Below are 19,330 nucleotides of genomic sequence, written 5' to 3' on the forward strand. Positions count from 1 at the left end.
AATACAAATTTTCGCGCCACGTAATATTCATATCAGACCTCTTGTAGCTGGAATATTGTATGCGCCACTCATTTTTACGGCGTTTAGCGGTTTTTTATTCCTGTATCCATAATACCAGCGTGAATTTTACTACACGTAATTTGTCGAGTAAAGACAGAAAAAGTAGGGATAGCCGTAAAATATTTGCGAATTATGTACCAATGGCCTTAATCAACTTCTTTTGGTACGCGGGATCCAGGTCTACTATTATTTTATTGAAATTACCCCTAGCTGTGGGTAAAAAAACGTGTTATAATTCAGGAATTTTTGAAACTTATCAGGTATTGTGAAGGAAAATGCCAGGAACCACTAAAATGTAGCCAAGCATTTTGGGAGCTCATTAGTTATGATGTTTGTTATTTATTTATTTTGCTTTTAAATATTTTAAATTTTACAGCTTAGGATATTTGTTTTACTTTTTGAGTTATTTGCAAAAAACCGCCTAAAAACTTGTTTTTTGTTGTTAAAAAATGAACATATTTACTCGCAAATAACTCGAAAGGTATTAACTTGTGAAAAAATGGTATAGAACAAAAGTTAATTGGAATTAGTCATTTTATCCCTTTCCGTGCTTATTTTGAACATATATTTTTTTACCTACCATAAGGGGTGAAACTCACCCCCAGGGCAAAAGCACACATCGGACCAATATCATTTTTCTTCGTTGACATGTTATCTATGTGTATGCCAAAATTCATGCCAATCTAAGCGGTTCTTTAAAATTTGGTGCAAAAAACGTGTTCAGTGTACAAAGTTGTTACCGAGCGACCGATACAATAAATCACAATCGTAAAGCAAAATAAATCTTCATTCAACTTTAAAAATCATTTTTAATAATTAAATGTAATTTTCTCTTAAAATAACTTTTATTTTAAGATAATACAGGTCTTTCTTTAGTGAATGACTGTAAAATAATTCCTTAATTGTTTTAAATAGTCATTACGATTTAAGAAAACAAAAACAATTATCTCCGCTTCAGTTGGTCGTAGAAAATTTTTATTTTATTTTAAATCTTCGTTTTGTCTTCAGCAACAACAATCTGCAAGTTAAAAACTCATAGAATGTATAGGGTCCGCTTCAGTTCTAAATGTTTATAACGAAATTTGCCCCCTTATTTTCAAACCCAAAATAAGAAGTTGAAAAATACTTTACGCATTTATTTACATCAGATTATGAAAATATAAGTCATTAGAAGGAGAATGGATCTAGAATTAACTCTCTACGATTTTTTTTAAATGTTACAGCCTTCGACGTTTGACCTCTCGTGATAAATAATTTATAATATCCAAGCAACAAGTTCACTAATCGGGGTTCACAATTTTTATGTTTAGAATATTCATTTTAAAGCCTTAAAGAATAAAAAGAAGTTATTTTTACAATAAATAATGCATTTCCACAAAACGGCCATTTTTGATTTTCGTAAGCTGTTTTGCAATAACAAATTAACAAAATTAAACTTGCCGCAGCTCAAATTGTAGGTTTTTTAATTTACTACAACTTTCTACTACAAAGTTTTTCTCTAAAATTAATATCCTAAGTTGCAAAATTAAAAATCTTTAAAAATTGCAAATTTAACAAATGAAAAACGTCATAATTAAAAAAGCTCCCAAAATTTTTGGTTACATTTTAGTAGATGTTATTCCTGGCATGGTCCTTTACAACCCCTGATAGGTTTCAAAAATTCCTAAATTATATCCCGAAATCGACCTATTTTTCACCCACAGCTTGGACTAAATAATTTAAAATTTATGGTAGGGGAGCCCAAGCGGGGATTTTTGCTGTTATCGAGCGCTTTAGATTATCATATGGCGAGAAACCTGGCGCCCTGCAGATGTACCTCTACCATATATTGGCTCTTAACACAAGGGAGTTCGTTAAGGGGGGCCGGAAAAAAAATCTATCCTTAAAAATACTTGAAATTGTCAGATTAAGATAAGGTAAGTTAAGGACATGCAAAACAGTGTACATTTCAAAAATCTGACGATTTGATCGGGGCGTAAGGAACTGGACGAGTTAAAAAGTTTCACAAAAAATAACCAAATAATTCGCGAAATGAACGTTAGATCGAAAAACTTAAAAATACGTGTTCAATATTTTTTAAAAATCTATCGAATGATACCAAACATGACCCCCCACGGAGAGGGTTGGGGGTAAATTTAAAATTTTAAATACAAATCCCGCGATATTTCGCAAAATAAACATTAGATCGAAAAACTGCAAAATACACTTAATCAATATTTAATTTAGAAAAATCTATCGAATGGTATCAAACACAACCCCCCACGGAGGTGGGGTGGGGGTTACTTTAAAATCTTAAATAGGAGCCCCAAATTTTTATTCCAGATTTGGATTCTTTACGTAAAAATAAGCATCTTTCATTCGAAACATTTTTTCAAATTATGGATAGTTAGCGCTATAATCGGAAAAAAACATTGTTGGAAATGGAAAATTAAATTAGAAAATGGCAAGCGCCCACTAAAATGGAAAACTTTACTTAACTTGTTTTGGTTTTAGGATCTACTCTTCACAACCCAATATGTCCCCAAAGCGCAAGAGTGACTGCACATTTAGCATACTTCGCTCCCCTACTATTAGTAAAACGTATAAAAATATTTGACAATTGCATTACAGAGAATGTAATACTGAGTCAAATTTTGCTCATTGTAACCCTAGGATATTCTCAAGAAGATGGTTTTACACAGACATTTTATAAATACCATTAATCGGCTGAACCTATGAATCAAGATTCAGAGGATATTCCCGAGATAACAACGGCTGAAATCTATCATACTTTAAAGAAAATGAAAAATAACAAAGCACCAGGAGAGGATGGAGTAGTGGCAGACGCGCTAAAAATCGGAGGCTCTGCTCTCATCAGGGCAATCAAACACCGTTTCAATATATGCTTAGGAAACCAAGCCATACCAGCTGAATGGAATAATTCTATAACGCTCCTCATACATAAGAAAGGAGATAAAACAGGCCTCAAAAACTATAGGCCAATTAGTCTTCTAAACCACCTGTATAAATTGTTTGCTCGAATAATCACTGCCAGAATTGAGAACAAGCTAGAAACATGCCAACCTAGAGAACAGGCAGGTTTCCGCCCTGGGTATGGTACAAATGACCATCTAACTTGCCTAAAGGTCCTAATCGAAAAAACTGTGGAGTACAACCGGCCGCTAGTTCTAGTATTTGTTGACTACAAAAAAGCCTTTGACACTATCAAAATGGTAGCCATCTTAAGAGCTTTGAGAGATTGTAGAATCGACTACCGATATTCCAACATTATTCAACATATATATGCAAATGCCACAACAGCAATAAACCTCTATACCCAAACTCAAAAAATAAAACTAAAAAGGGGAGTTAGACAAGGAGACAACATGTCATCAAAACTATTCAATGCCGTAATGCAGCATGCATTCCAGATGTTAGAATGGGAAAACAGAGGTTTGAATGTCGATGGCGAAAGGCTGAACCACCTACGATTTGCAGATGATATAGATTTAATAACCGACTACTTAAAGGAAGCCTACGAAATGCTGCAAGAACTACAACGAGTTTCTCAAAAAGTAGGGTTGGAAATAAACTTTGGTAAAACTAAAATGATGACCAATTTAGCACCTAGCGGACCATTGAAACTAGAAAACTGCCATATCAAAACAGTTGACAAATACATCTATCTGGGCCTAAAATAAGTAGAGACAACCAAACATGCGAATTATCTCGAAGAATAGCTTTAGGATGGGCAGCGTATGGCAAACTAAGAGACGTGTTCAAGGAAAATATCCCAATAAAGCTAAAAAGAAAAGCATTTAACCAGTGCGTACTTCCGGTGCTTACTTATAGAGCTGAAACACTGGCATTGACTAAAACATCAATAAGAAAATTATTACAATTAGCACAACGAAAAATGGAAAGATCCATGCTTGGCCTAACTTTGAGAGACAGAATACGAAATGATGATTTACGGCGAGGAACTGGAGTGGAAGACATCATAAAGCGTATTACGAAGTTGAAGTGGAAATGGTCAGGACACGTCGCAAGACAGAGAGACAACAGATGGACAAAGAAGATCTTAGAGTGGCGGCCAAGGGCGGACAAACGAAGTCGTGGAAGACCACCTACCAGATGGACCGACGATATTAAGAGAATAGCGACAAACTGGATTGCAGCTGCCCAGGACAGAGAAGGGTGGAGACATCTTGAGGAGGCCTATGTCCGACAGTGGACAAATTTGGCTGTGTGATGATGATGATTAATCGGCTGAGAGCCAATCATGCTCTTACACCCATGATTGGCTCTCAGCCGATTAATGGTATTTATAAAATGTCTGTGTAAAACCATCTTCTTGAGAATATGCCCGTTGAGAACCGTATAGATATGCGCGCCGCGCACTTCGCGCCGTGTGTGCGAGACGCGTTTGTGCCGGGTTCGTTAAATTAGTAATGATAAGTACGCGTTAGTACGTGTTTTCAAGCGGCACACAAACTGTGCGCACATGATCCAACTTTTGCCGGCGCCACGAACGCAAGCGGCACACACGGCGCGAAGTGCGCGACGCGCATATCTATACATACCCTTACATACGTAGAATCGGCTTGTGACATACTCCCAATTGTACTTTTGGCAAAATCGGAGATCTAATAGTATGGTATAGTTAGACCCAAACCCAGACATCCAAAGTGAAAGTTATCCTCCAACACCAAATTGTTCTATATGGTCCGCATAATGTTCAGAAAAAAGTCACACAATTTTGAGCGTCGGGTTTGGGGGAGAGGGGGAAAAATCTGCAAATTCGTAGTTTTTTACGTTGCTCGTCAATATTTCTAAAACTAAGCGGTTTAGCATGAACAACCTTCTACACAAAATTGTTCTACATTAAATTTGAAATAAAAAAGGCCCTATGCATAAACCTTCTAAAATGAACGGTTCCAAAGTTACGGAGGTAGTATAATATAATTGGTCCAAAAAAAAGGCCTAACCCAGACATCCAAAGTAAAAGTTTTCCTTCAACACCAAATTGTTCTATATGCTCCACATATTGTTCAGTAAAAAGTTACACCATTTTGAGCGTCCGGTTTGGGGGGAGATGGGGGAAAAGTCGGTAAATTAGTAGTTTTTTTACGTTTTTCGTCAATATTTCTAAAGCTATGCTTTAGCGTATACAATGGTCTATACAAAAATATTCTACATAAAATTTAAAACCAAAAATGTTGTATACATAATTGTTATAAAATCAGCGGTTCCAGAGTTACGGAGGGTGAAATGTGGAGGTTTTCGATACTTTTTATATATACCGATTTCTCCCCCCTCTCCCCCCAAATCGTGAAACAAACAAGTATGATATAATTGATCCAAATAATGGCACAACCCGGACATCCAAAGTGAAAGTTATCCTCCAACACCAAATTGTTCTATATGGTCCACATAATGTTCAGAAAAAAGTCACACCATTTTGAGCGTCGGGTTTGGTTGGGAGAGGGGGGAGAAATCGGTAAATTCGTAGTTTTTTAGGTTTCTCGTCAATATTTCTAAAACTATGCGGTTTAGCATGAACAACTTTCTATACAAAAACGTTCTACATTAAATTTACAATTTGTAAAAGGTCGTATGCATAATCCTTCTAAAATGAACGGTTCCAAAGTTACGGAGATAGTATAGTATAATTGGTCCAAAAAAGGCCTAACCCAGACATCTAAAGTAAAAGTTTTCCTCCAACATCAAATGGTTCTATATTGTCCACATATTATTCAGTAAAAAGTTACACCATTTTAAGCGTCCGGTTTGGGGGGGAGAAGGGGGAAAAGCCGGTAAATTAGTAGTTTTTTTTAAGTTTTTCGTCAATATTTCTAAAACTGTGCTTTAGCGTAAGGAATGTTCTATAGAAAAATGTTCTACATAAAATTTAAAACCAAAAAGGTTCTATACATAATTGTTATAAAATCAACGGTTCCAGAGTTACGGAGGGTGAAATATGGAGGTTTTCGATACTTTTTATATTTACCGATTTCTCCCCCTCTTCCCCCCAAACCCGACGCTCAAAATGGTGTGACTTTTTTCTGAACATTATGTGGACCATATAGAAAAATTTGGTGTTGGAGGATAACTTTCACTTTGGATGTCTGGGTTTTTGGTTTAATTATATTATAAATATTGCCCAAAAAATACAAAAAGTATCGAAAACCTCGACTTTTCACCCTCCGTAACTCTGGAACCGTTGATTTTATAACAATTATATATGGAACATTTTTTGTTTTAAATTTCACATTATAGAACATTTTTGTATACAACATGGTTTACGCTAAAGCATAGTTTTAGAAATATTGTCGAAAAACCTAAAAAAACTACCAATTTACCGGCTTCTCTCCCATCTCCCTCCCAAACCGGAAGCTCAAAATAGTGTAACTTTTTACTGAACAATATGTGGGCCATATAGAACATTTTGGTGTTGGAGGAAAACTTTTACTTTGGATGTTTGGGTTAGGCCTTTTTTGGACCAGTTATACTGTACTACCTCCGTAACTTTGGAACCATTTATTCTAGAAAGATTATGCATAGGGCCTTTTTTATTTCAAATTTAATGTAGAACAGTTTTGTACACAAGGTTGTTCATGCTAAACCGCATAGTTTTAGAAATATTGGCGAAAAACTTAAAAAACTACGAATTTACCGATTTCTCCCCCCTCTCCCCCCCAAACCCGACGCTCAAAATGGTGTGACTTTTTTCTGGACATTGTGTGGACCATATAGAACAATTTGGTGTTAAAGGATAACTTTCACTTTGGATGTCTGGGTTATGCCATCTTTTGGATCAACTATACTATACTACAACACATGTCATATTAGAATGTCATTTGCACATAAATAACACACACGACCTTTATAATGAATTAAAAAATTTAAAGTATTGCTTCCCAATATTTACAAATGATATGGAAATTTTTCATCTTCTTTATAAACATGTTAAATTATGTAAACACAAGTTGTAAACGTAATATGTACTAACTGGGCATAATTTGTAAAGAAGTAAAAAATTGTTTTCCACCTACCTCTACCGAAAGTATACTTTTCAGGACCTGATTATAGGGAGCAAAGTTGTACTTTTCCTCCCTAGGGAGGAAAATATTTTTCCTCCCTAGGGAGGAAAAGTAAAAGTGACCTCATGGTATTTCATTCATGAAATATAACTTATTGACGCCCTGTACAATATTTATTTTCCATTAGGTAAGTATCTATATATTTTAACGTTTATTTATAAAACACCCTGTATTTTGCAGAATGGTAAAAAACAGTAAATTGTTATTTTGATTTAACAATGTTTACATTAATAATTTGACTTATATTTGACAGTTGACAGTTATATTGTACCTACTTGTTGGTTTTAGTTTTAATAAATTTTGTTGGTTAGTTACATAAATAAATTAAGTAAAAATGAAAAAAGACTTGTTATTTAAGGAAGGTGGAAAAACCATATGTATAACATGGGAGTAAAGTGCCTTTTCCTCCCTTGAATGATTACTGCCCTCCGCTACGCGTCGGGCAGTAAACTTCATTCTCGGGAGGAAAAGTAGCACTTTCCTCCCTTGTTATACAAATAGCTATTACCACAAATTAAAATATATATTTAAAAAAGCACAGTAAACTAATTAAAAAACAAAATAAAAAGCAACACAAGGTATATTATCTATAAATATAATATTGTAGTATGTACTTGTTATGAAATAAGAAATTTATGACTATAAATCTGCAATCAATCACAAACAAGTCTGGCTAATTTGGCTCTGCCAAAGCCATTGTTCGGAAAAAAACATGATTAACCGAATATTTTAATTTTAGCCAGAAAAATGCCTAAGAGATTTAAACGACGATTTAACAAGATGCCTTGGAGCACTTCAAATAACATACTCCTACCAGGAAGGCCGGGAAGATACCTTAGAATATGATGGTTTATTCAAGTGGGCGGTACGCGATTTAAAAATATTTATGTGTAGACTTAAACTTCTATTCAAGATCACACTAAAAAAGGAGTTAATATATCCAAATCCATATGCTGAGGCACCAAAGGAGGACTTAGCCAATCTCGATGGTAAATCTCGTCGGACTAAAAGAGTACAAAGAGACTATGCCTTCTACCATCACTACCTTAAAACAATGGAAACTGCTGTCGAATTGCTAAAATTCTATGTTACTTGTAAAGCTTCTAACTTTGATCCAGCCCCAACAGTTAAACCGTCAGTTGCAAGAGAAATCATGAGATAGAACAATAAAGCAACCTAGTTACATTTTGTTTAACCCTCTAACTGGTTAGAGATCCCTGAGGGCTCCATCGCTTAATTATTTATCGAAGCCACAGTAAAATTAACCCGTGTTGACCTGTCCCCCTCCCCCACTTGCAAAAATTAAAAAACAAATAGCCCTGATTTATGAGCTACTTATGAGCTCTCATATTCCGCAAATTAAAAATTTTGAGCTCGTTCCGCTGAGGAATTCCAACAGAAATTTAATATTTTAGTGGGGGTACACTACTTAAAAATAGGAATATTGAATCGATTTTTGCGGCAGAATTACGAGCTATCTATGAGCTCTTAAATTGATATAGTTTAGATTTTTGAGCTCATCCCCTTCACCCCCAAGCAACCCTTTAATTGATTTAACTTAAGAGAAAAATGCTGAGAAAACTTAAAATATATCGTATTGCAAATATAATTCCCATAGCTTATATATTCTAAGAATAAACTATTAAATCACGTGCATTTCGATTATTGAGCTACAACCCCTTCGCAAGAAAACTACCCCATCTTTCCGGCTTCAGAGGAAATTGTACTTAAAATGCATTAAATTAATTATTTGGCGAATACATATTTTTAATAATTTATGAGCTCCCAAATTACGCGCATTTAGATCAGTAAATTGCAATTTATTTTGTACAGTGCAGTCACTCAAGGTAAAAATCAACAATTACCTTCAATTTCGGTGAACCTTCATCGATTTTCACGAAAATTGGTCAGTGGTTAGAGGATACCTCAAGACACAAAGATGACATGGTGCCACCTTGCGCCTTTACCCTGAGGGTGGATACCGCCCCTTTTTAGGGTAAAAATTAATTTATAAAAAATAACTGCACAAATCAATAAAAGGACAAATTATAAGCAAAATTTGTTATATAAAGTTATTAAAATAAGTCAATACTTTTTAAGTTATTAAAGATCAAAGATTTTAATTATTCGCGAAAAAAAATGCATGTTTTGAAGCGGTTTTTCGTAAATCACTGAAAAACTGTAAGTTTTTACAAAAAAGTTAATAGCAGTTTAATTCGTATATCTTATATTCTAAGAATAAACTCTTAAATCACGCCCATTTCGACTATTGAGCTACAACCCCTTCGCAAGAAAACCATCCCATATTCCTGGCTTGAGAGAGTTGTACTTAAAGTAAAGTTAAGTATTGTTGGAGTTATTATTTTAAATATGATTTAAAAAAATCAAAATTTTTCAAATTTTCGTAAATTATTTGCTTTTGATAATAACTCCGACAATACTCGATACACGTAAAAAATTATAGGTAACGAAATTTGAGTTTTTTTTGTTAGCAAAAATTTTACTTGTCTTTTGATTTGTGTATGAATCAAAATAACGAAGATAGAAACGTTTAGGCCTAAATTTTACTACCAGAACAATGTAACACGAGCCCTTTACTATGAATACAATGCTATTATCCTAAAAAAATAAAGTATTTGAAAGATTAAATGTAAAACAGTTTTATAGCTCTTAAGCCAACCTGTGAAACCTTTTAAATAGTTGGATGTGCCTAATATCATAAAAATTGACAGTTATTAAAAAAATTAATTTTTTTTCAAAAAATTTTTGGAGTATAAATTTTGATGCTATCAACTTTTTCTGGAGCTCATTTGATTCCTAGGTATTTCTAAGCATGTACTTTGACAAGTATTTAGTAAGTGTTACATAAAATGCATTTCTTTCACGTTATTTAAGCTTGAATCCTTAGATTTGAATAGTCGCCGAAAAAATATACATTTAATTACCTATAACTTACTTTAAATTTACATTATTTTTAAGTAAGCAATTTATTATATTTTTTATTAGCTTCAATTTTAGTGATGAAAGCTTTTTTGTAAAAACTTACAGTATTGGAGTTATTTATGAAAAATCGCTTTAAAGCATGCATTTTCTTTCACAAAAATTAAAATATTTGATCTTTAATAACTCAAAAAGTATTGATTTATTTTAATTACATTATATAACAAATTTTGCTTAGAATTTGTCCTTCTCTCGGTTTGTGGGGTTATTTTTAATAAAGTAATTTTAACCCCCGAGAAGGGGTGACATATACCCCAGGCTAAAACCGCAAGTTGTTATTGTTAATTTTGTTTCTTGAGGTATCCTTTATCCGCTCACCAATTTTCGTGAAAATGAATGGAGATTTACCGAAATCGAAGGCCATAGTTGATGTTTACCTTCAGTGACTGCACTATAGAAAGAAAATTGCAATTCAATAATTGAGATGCGTATATTTTGCAATCTCATAAATCATTAAACGATATGTAGTCGCCAAATAATTAATTTAAATTATTTTAAGTACATACTACTCTCTCTTAAGCCGGGAATATGGGATGGTTTTCTTGCGAAGGGGATGTAGCTCAATAGTCGAAATGCGCGTGATTTAAGAGTTTATTCTTAGAATATAAGCTATACGAATTAAACAACTATTAACTTTTTTGTAAAAACTTACAGTTTTTCAGTGATTTACGAAAAATCGCTTTAAAACATGCATTTTTTTCACGAATAATTAAAATCTTTGATCTATAATAACTTAAAAAGTATTGACTTATTTTAATAACTTTACGTAACAAATGTTGCTTATAATTTATCCTTTTATTTATTTATGCAGTTATTTTTTATAAAATAATTTTCACCCCCGAGAAGGGGCGGTATCCACCCTCAGGGTAAAAGCGCAAAATGGCACCATGTCACCTTTGTTTCTTGAGGTATCTAACCACTGACCAATTTTCGTGAAAATCGATGAAGGTTTACCGAAATTGAAGGTAATCGTTAATTTTTACCTTCAGTGACTGCACTATACAAAATAAATAGGGAGCTTATAAATTATTAAATGATATGTAGTCGCCAAATAATTAATTTAATGTATTTTAAGTACAATTCCCTCTTAAGCCGTGAAGATAGGGTAGTTTTCTTGCGAAGGTGTTGTAGCTCAATAACCGAAATGCACGTGATTTAATAGTTTATTCTTAGAATATATAAGATATAGAATTATATCCGCAATACAATATATTTTAAGTTTTCTCAGCATTTTTCTCTTAAGTTAAATCAATTAAAGGGTTGTTTGGAGGTGAAGGGAATGAGCTCAAAAATCGAAACTGTATCATTTCAAGAGCTCATAAATAGCTTGTAATTCTGCTGCTAAAATCGATTCAATATTCCTATTTTTAAGTAGTGGTGGGGGCTGACTCAGCCCCCCCCCCACTAAAATATTAAATTTCTGCTCAGTGGAACGAGCTCAAAATTTTAATTTACGGAATATGAGAGCTCATAAATAGCTCATAAATCAGGGCTATTTGTTTTTTAATTTTTGCAAGTTGGGGGGGGCAGCTCAACACGGGTGTAAAACCCATTTAGCCACAAACTGATTTGAATCTCTCTTATTAGTTCTTCTAGAGACGTTTGAAATGCATTCTGATTCACTACTCCGTATCGTTACACAGTGGCGGCGCAAGATCATAATTTTATATGGGCAATATACATTTTGCCAGGCCCTCTGCTCGCGCATAAAGACAGATTTTTTAAAATAAAAAACATGTATCATTTTCATTATTAAACTCTTGTTCGTGCAAAATCTAGTCTACAACAAATTTTTAAGATATTAAGACCAACCAACGTTAAAAAACAGTTTTATCTAAATATTACAGGAACAGAAATTTTCTTCTTTTTACACTGCTGAATTGATTAATTAAGTGCTCCTAATCTAGCTTGGATGCTGCATCAGCTGGATAGAAAAAATTGCGACCGCAGAAAGTCTTTCCAAGCAAGCAAGCAATTTGATTCAACCCGACTTGTGGTCCTATGTGGTGACCTATCGAAAAAGTACATTCGGGTGTAACAATTCATTGGGGCGAGGTGTTTTGACCCGAGTCTAAAACAGGGATCACCCCACCTCGCTCCAATGCCCCAGGCTATCCCTTCCCCCCTCCCCCCATAGCACGCTGATGCGCGATGGGGGCACAACTATCGTAGCCAAATGCTCTTCACAATGGAATCCTGGGTAATAAGATTCCAATGTGGTGCCCTAATCGAATTACAAAAACTAGGCCAGCGTGAAGCGCTCTATGCCTTTATCTTCTATTTACTTATCCGCGGTACTAAAATTGCTTGCTTGGGCACCAAGTCATTGTATCAAGCCACACTGAGCTCGGTCCAATGACTTGGTGCTCAAGAATTTTATGATTTTTTTGTTTTTTATGATTTTTTTGGTGGCTTACGCCTTTTTTGGATATTTTTTTTATAATTGTCTTACCTTAAGGTTATCGTGGTATTGGACCTACGTTTGTGTTACGTTTTTCTTCGGCACTTGTTGTTTTCGAGCTACGAACCATGCCACCGCACCGGTGGAAAGCGTCGTACCTTAGCATCTCTCGCAGTATTGGGCTTGGATGGTGCTCCAGTTCTGCAAATTTTTCCCTGGCCTTGTCTGTCATCATCTCCGTGACTCTAAATTGCTGTAGTCCTCTGAAGAGGAATCGTTCGGCTACGTATTTTGGGACTTTGCCTGCTTCTCTTAGGCTATTGTAGTGGACCGTCTGTATCTTCTTTTTTGTTGTATCACACACGTGTCCCCATGCGAGAGATGCGTACGTTAGTATCGGAAGTATTATACTATTTATAAGCCTTATTTTAGTTTTTAGTCTTATTTTACTTTTCTTTTCTGTGAGTCCTCTCCGTGTTGCTCTTGCCATGTTGGATTTCTGGACTGTGGCTTCGTCATGTTTCTTGAACGTTAATCCTTTGTCCATGATGACTCCTAGGTATTTGGCTTCGTCTTTCCACTCGATGGGGATGTTCTGCACCGTCAGTTGTTCTTCTGGCTGTTGTTTACCTTTCTTTTATACTACCGCTTGCGTTTTCTCATAGTTTTTGGCTATCTTCCACTTTATACTCCATTCCTCGATGTCTTCTAACGCTGTTTGCAGGTTGGTCACTGCTATGTCTACGTTTCTGTGTTTGGCCGCTGTCGCTGTGTCGTCTGCGTAGAGGCTCAAAAGGGTACCTGGAGTTCTAGGTACGTCTGCGGTGTATATTGTGTACGGCAGGGGTGACAGGACTGCTCCCTGTGGTACTCCAGCCTCCGGGCTCCCGAGCTCGGACAGGACTTGTCCTATCCGAACCCTGAAACTCCGGTCGCCAAGTACGAAGAGATCAGCCTCGTCATCGCCCCGCTATACCCATAGCCTCGCATTTTATATTTATAAAAAGTATTTCCTGTGACATCGTACTCCTTAAATAATCCTTAATGAGTTTTAGTTTCCAGAAGCTCCTTTCAGCGGATATTGTACTTTTCGGTATTGTTGATAATATTCTAATAACGATGTAAATGTTTGGGACAATGGTCTAGTTATACAATGGTTTGGGTATATTTGTTTTAAGTTATTATCTGTAATGTATAGAAGCAACTGTTTCACGTCTGTTATAAAATTAGGTAAATTAGGTACCATTATTTGTAATTCTTCATATAATTCGTAAGGTTGAAAGTCACTGCTCTCACCCACTCATAGGATTGTGTGTAAATCTTGACATTTTTTAATACTTGATCGTGTGGAGTATTTTTTAATTTACTTTTATATCATACAGAAAACCGAAATTTTTATGATGTTGATTTAAAGCCATAAATCTCAAATCCATATTGCTAATAATCGAATCAAGTATAGTGTTAAAATGTTTGCTTCATACCGGCTTTTGGGACACTGTATAGGTTGTTTCTCGCGCTCTTAATCAAAGACCCTTTTTATTTTCGCTACACTTTTGTTTTTAAATTCGTTAGGCAGATCATAACAGCTTCTGTCAATAAAGTGTTGAGCATCAGATAAGCATTTTTCAAATCCAGTTTGGTGATATTCTTTGATCCAGTCACAAAGTGTATGAAAATGTTTAAGGGCAATGCTCAAATGGATCTGTACAGATTGCCATAGTGCTTATCACATTAACACGCGATAGCAATTCATACCATACATGTGAAGATATTGCAAATTCTAAACTAAGCATTTCGTTTAATACTGAATCACAATCACTAATAGTGCAGTCACTGAAGGTGAATATGAGCTATTACCTCCGATTTCGTTGAACCTCCATCGATTTGCACGAAAATTGGTGAGTGGTTAGAGGATATCTTGCGCTTTTACCCTGGAGGTGGATGCCAAAATTATTTTATAAAAAATAACCCCACAATTCAATAGAGCGACAAATTATAAGCAAAATTTGCTCTATAAAGTTATTAAAATAAATCAAAACTTTTTGAGTTATTAAAGATCAAAGATTTTAATTTATCGTGAGAAAAATGCACGTTTTTAACCGATTTGTCATAAATAACTCAAAAACTATAAGTTTTTACAAAAAAGTTATTCTTGTCAAAATTGAGGCTAATAAAAATCAAATAAATTCCTTACTAGAAAAACAATTCAATGTTAACTGAAGGTGAGTTATAGGTAATTAAATGTATATTTCTTTCGTCGAGTACCCAAATCTAAGTATTCAAGATTAAATACCGGGAAAATGATGCATTTTATAACATAAACTTATTAAACATCTGTCAAATCTCATTGAAATTTCTATCAAATAAGTGCTCGAACAAGTTGATAGCATTAAAGTTTATGCACCAAAAATGTTTCAAAATGTATCTTTTAAAAAATTTTCTAAAAAATGTTATTGTTTTTTTGTAAATAACTCCGTTAAATTTTAAAGTAGCAAGTTCATCTAATAACTGGTTAAAATTTTATTCCAAGAGCTATTCAAAAACGTCAAAATAGTCATTTATACCTCTTACTTTTTCAAAAATAAAAGGTTAAATGGCCCCGGTTACATGGTTCTCGCAGCAAAATTGAAATTTTAAACGTTTCTATCTCGGTTATTTTTTACTCTACGAAAATAGTAAAATGGGTAAAGTATTTGCTACAGAAAAAACTAAAATTTTAGTTATTTATCATTTTTTACGTATATTGAGTATTTTTGGAGTTATTATCAAAAGAAAATGAAAAGTACGATAACTCTAAAAATTCTGATTTTTTAAAATTATACCTTTTTTTCAAAAATATGCATTCTAAACCGGTCAAATTTGTTGAAATAATTAAGTATGATAACATAAAGAAATTCTTGTGAGGATTACTACAAATTTTAATTTTTGCGGAAATGGCGTATGTTTAGTTTTTAACTTTTTCCTAAAAAAGTCGAAAGGGTTCTCTTATTTTCATCATAACTTGCTTAATTTTGACGCTATTAACTTCTACTGAAGCTCATTTGATAGGTATTCCAAAGTACTTTGACAAGTGCTTAACAAGTATAAAATGCATCGTTTTCCCGTTATGTAAGCTTGAATACTTAGATTTGAGTACTCGTCGAAAAAAATAGACATTTATACCCATAACTCACTTTAAAATAACATTAGTTTAGTTCTTTAAGTAGGGAGTGTATTAAATTTTTTATTATCTTTAATTTTGGTAATAATAACTTTTTTACAAAAGCTTATAGTTTTTGAGTAATACGTGAAAAACAGCTTTAAAACATGCATTTTTTTAAGAAAAAATAAAATCTTTGATATTTAATAACTCAAAAAGTATTGCTTTATGTTAATAACTTTTTATAACAAATTTTGCTTAGAAGTTTCCCCTCTATCGATTTCTGGTATTATTTTTAATAAAAAAATTTCACCCACGAGAAGGGGTGGCAACCACCCCAGGGTAAAAGCGCAAGTTAACATCATGTCACCTTTGTTCCTTGAAGTATCTTCTAACTACTTACCAATTTTCATGAAAATCGATGAAGGTTCAACGAAATCGGAGGTGAAAACCTTCAGTGACTCCACTATAAGAGTGTCTGATTGATATGTTTGATTTTTCAAACTTTCTATCCATCCTACAACATCATCAAACTGAAATAGTATGGACTTAACTGTCTCGATTCTGCTTTCACATCTCGTGTCCGATAAAGGCTTCATGGTAAATTTTAATTTATCTTTGACCAATTCCCAGCGTTTTCTAAAACCTGGTTCTGGTTAATCTGCGTACCAGTTCCTTCCATTCTCCTCTGTTTCTTGCTTTGTTTTCACTTCCCCCCAACTTAAGCCGATTCTGTTGTGTTCTCTGGTTACTGTTTTCTGCAGTATTATCTGGTTGTCTCCTCTTCCTTGTCCCCTCAGGTTGATATTCGAGTGCTTGTCTTGTGATATTACTAGGATCTTTTCTTAACGTATGGCCGATCCATTTCCATTTCTTCTGTCTGATTGTTGTTATTATACTGGTTTCTTTCGTTCGTTTCCATAGTTCTTCATTAGTTATTTTATTAGGCCACTAAATTTTTAGGATCTTTCTTAAGGACCTATTTACAAAAGTATGCAGCCTTTTTTGTGCTTTCGTCGTGCTTCCAAGCTTCTGCTCCGTAGAGTAATATGCTTTTTACACAAGCATTAAATATATTGATTTTTGTTGACTCTGTTATTTCACTCCTTTGCCAGATTTTATTTAACGCATTGAAGGCGAATTGTGCCTTCGTTATACTTGCCTGTATGTCTTTCATGCACCCTCCTTTTCTTTCCATGATTGATCCCAAATAAATGAATTTATCTACTTCTTCAATTTCTTTGTCTGTAGACCATACTATCTTTTCTAAGTCGATAAAACTTAAATATATGTCTTTCTGCCATTCATTGGATAACTAGGGATCCCGTAACTGTCATCTGGTATATAGTCCTTAGGCGCTAGCTCTTCTTCTTATCGTTTTAGCTGAAATAATTACACCTGTAGCTTCTAAAAGCTACAAGTTTTAAATACATGCTGAATCCATATAAGTTTGGTTGTGTATATTACGCTGCGAATAAGGCGCTAACATTATTGTTATGTTGGATTCAGCCAAATATTAATTGTATTAAATATATGTGTTTTTAAAAATATAGCTTGCATTCATTGACTAGATTTTTATTTACATATGCCTACCCAAATTGAGTTTCCTTTTCCCGTTCCCTTGACAGATAAAAATTTGTTAGAAACAATTTGTTCTTGTCAACTACAGGAGAGATGATATAAACATGTTCTACAAAGAAGTAAAATACATTAAATCTGGGTACCAGGGAAGAACCATGAGTGTAAAAGGTAAGCAAGGAAACCTGGTGGTGGACGATGACCAAATATGTGTAAGATGGAAAGAATATTTCTAGGAGCTGCTAAATAACGGAGTGACGACTGAAGAAAATTATACTGTTCTTGGAGAGAGAAAATACCAAATCCTACAAAAGAAGAAATTGAAGAAATAATAAAAGATATGAAATAATAAAAGATATGCAACTAATCGTCAGTGGAATCAATAACAAAAGTTAACCATTTTAAATACCTAGGATGTTAAATAAACGAGACACTAAATCCGGATGAAGAAATTATTAAAACTCGTATAGAAATTGCAAGAGGAGCATTTATGAAACTTCTCTAAAAAGATCTATTCTGAGCAACTCTCAGCTGAACTTAAAACTAAGAATCAAGTTCCTAAAATGTTATGTATATCCTGTATTACTATATGGATGTGAAACCTGGATCATGAAGGTTAACATGATGAACAAATTAGAAGCCTTTGAGATGTGGTCGTATCGTAGAATGCTCAGAATATCTTGGGTTTAACGCATTTCAAACAGAGAAGTCTTAAACAGAGTAGGTCAAGGTGAAGGTGATTTAACCAAGATGATAAAAAAGAGAAAACATGAATATCTGGGGCATATAATGAGAGATAGCAGATACAGGATGCTGCAGTTAATACTCAATGGAAAGATCGACGGAAAAAGAAAAATTGGTCGGAAGAAATATTCATGCCTCCGAAACCTTTGTCAATGGACTGGCTTATCAGCAGATCAATTGTTACATGCCGCACAAGATCGAGAACGATATCGGCAAATTGTTATGGAAGCTACCCACGCATAAAAATTTGGGCACGGTACTTAAAGAAGAAGATGAAAAATCACAAAAGCCCCGGTGAGAGTGGAATTGTGGCAGAAAGCTTAAAACACGGAGGAGAGGCCTTACAAAAACAAATTAGTGAGGTAATAGTAGAAGTAAGGGATGCTGAAGAAATGCCCCAAGATTGGAAAGAGTTCATTATAATGACTAATGAACATATAAAAATAGGTAGTTAGAACTGAATGTTTAAACTATAGAGGAATATCCTTGTTAGAGGTAATATACAAGGGGCTCGCTATATTAATTAAAAACCAACTAGAAAAATATACGGAGAAGAGTTTAGGAGAATACCAGGGAAGATTTCGGAACGGAAGATCAACACCAATCCTGATCAATTTCTATGAGTACAACGTTCCAGCACAAGTACTGTTTATTTGGTAAGCTAAATGACCTCTAAGTATCAACAAAAATAATAAGATTAGTAAAAATGACGCTAAGGAAAACCATGTGTGTTGTGAAAAGCAATGGTAGAGTTTCAGAAGAATTCGAAATAAAAAAGGGGTTCGTCAATGGGCTTGTACACTTTGTTATTCAATATAGCTCTGGAGAAACTTATGAGTGATAGTGGGATAAAAAATTCCATAACTCTTTTCTACAAGGAACACCAATGCCTGGCGCACACTGACGACGTGGTTCTCATTGCAAAAAGTAGATAAGGACTTGCAAGTACAACAAAAAGTACGGCCATGTACAGAGAATGCCGGATGACAGGATTCCTAAACAGATTTTGGCGTGGACACCACAAGGGAGAAGGAAAAGAGGAAGGCCGAGAAGAAGCTGGAGTGAGAGAATTGAAAAAGAACTAGAGGAAAGAGAAATCCCTCCAGGTCTACGGTTAAAGAGAGCAGAATGGCGGTTAGGAGTCGGAAGGCGTCGGAGAACGCTGTAAACCGATAGAAGTAGTAAGTACGACAAAAGACTATTTCGGTAAGAAACAGCATGGTACACTTTAAGTTAGAGGTAGAGATTGGATCAGATGTAGAATTTAAAAGGGTGAATGAATATATGTATTTGGATACATTTATCGATCAGACATATAAGGAAGAA

At 34.4% G+C, this 19,330-nt stretch overlaps 1 protein-coding gene across 2 annotated transcripts in view; it reads left to right on the forward strand.

The window, feature by feature from the left end:
- Positions 1 to 17,247, forward strand: part of LOC114327833 (uncharacterized) — a 59,989-nt gene extending 42,742 nt beyond the window's left edge. For both annotated transcript variants that reach the window (XM_028276539.2, XM_028276540.2), the window contains one exon: positions 7,882 to 17,247. In XM_028276539.2, coding sequence (XP_028132340.1) covers positions 7,882 to 8,304 — 423 coding nt within the window. In that variant the 3' untranslated portion in view covers positions 8,305 to 17,247. The remainder of the gene's footprint in view (positions 1 to 7,881) is intronic.
- Positions 17,248 to 19,330: the final 2,083 nt, after the last annotated feature.

This window comes from Diabrotica virgifera, chromosome 7, assembly GCF_917563875.1.
Source record: "Diabrotica virgifera virgifera chromosome 7, PGI_DIABVI_V3a".
Lineage (NCBI taxonomy): Eukaryota > Metazoa > Arthropoda > Insecta > Coleoptera > Chrysomelidae > Diabrotica > Diabrotica virgifera.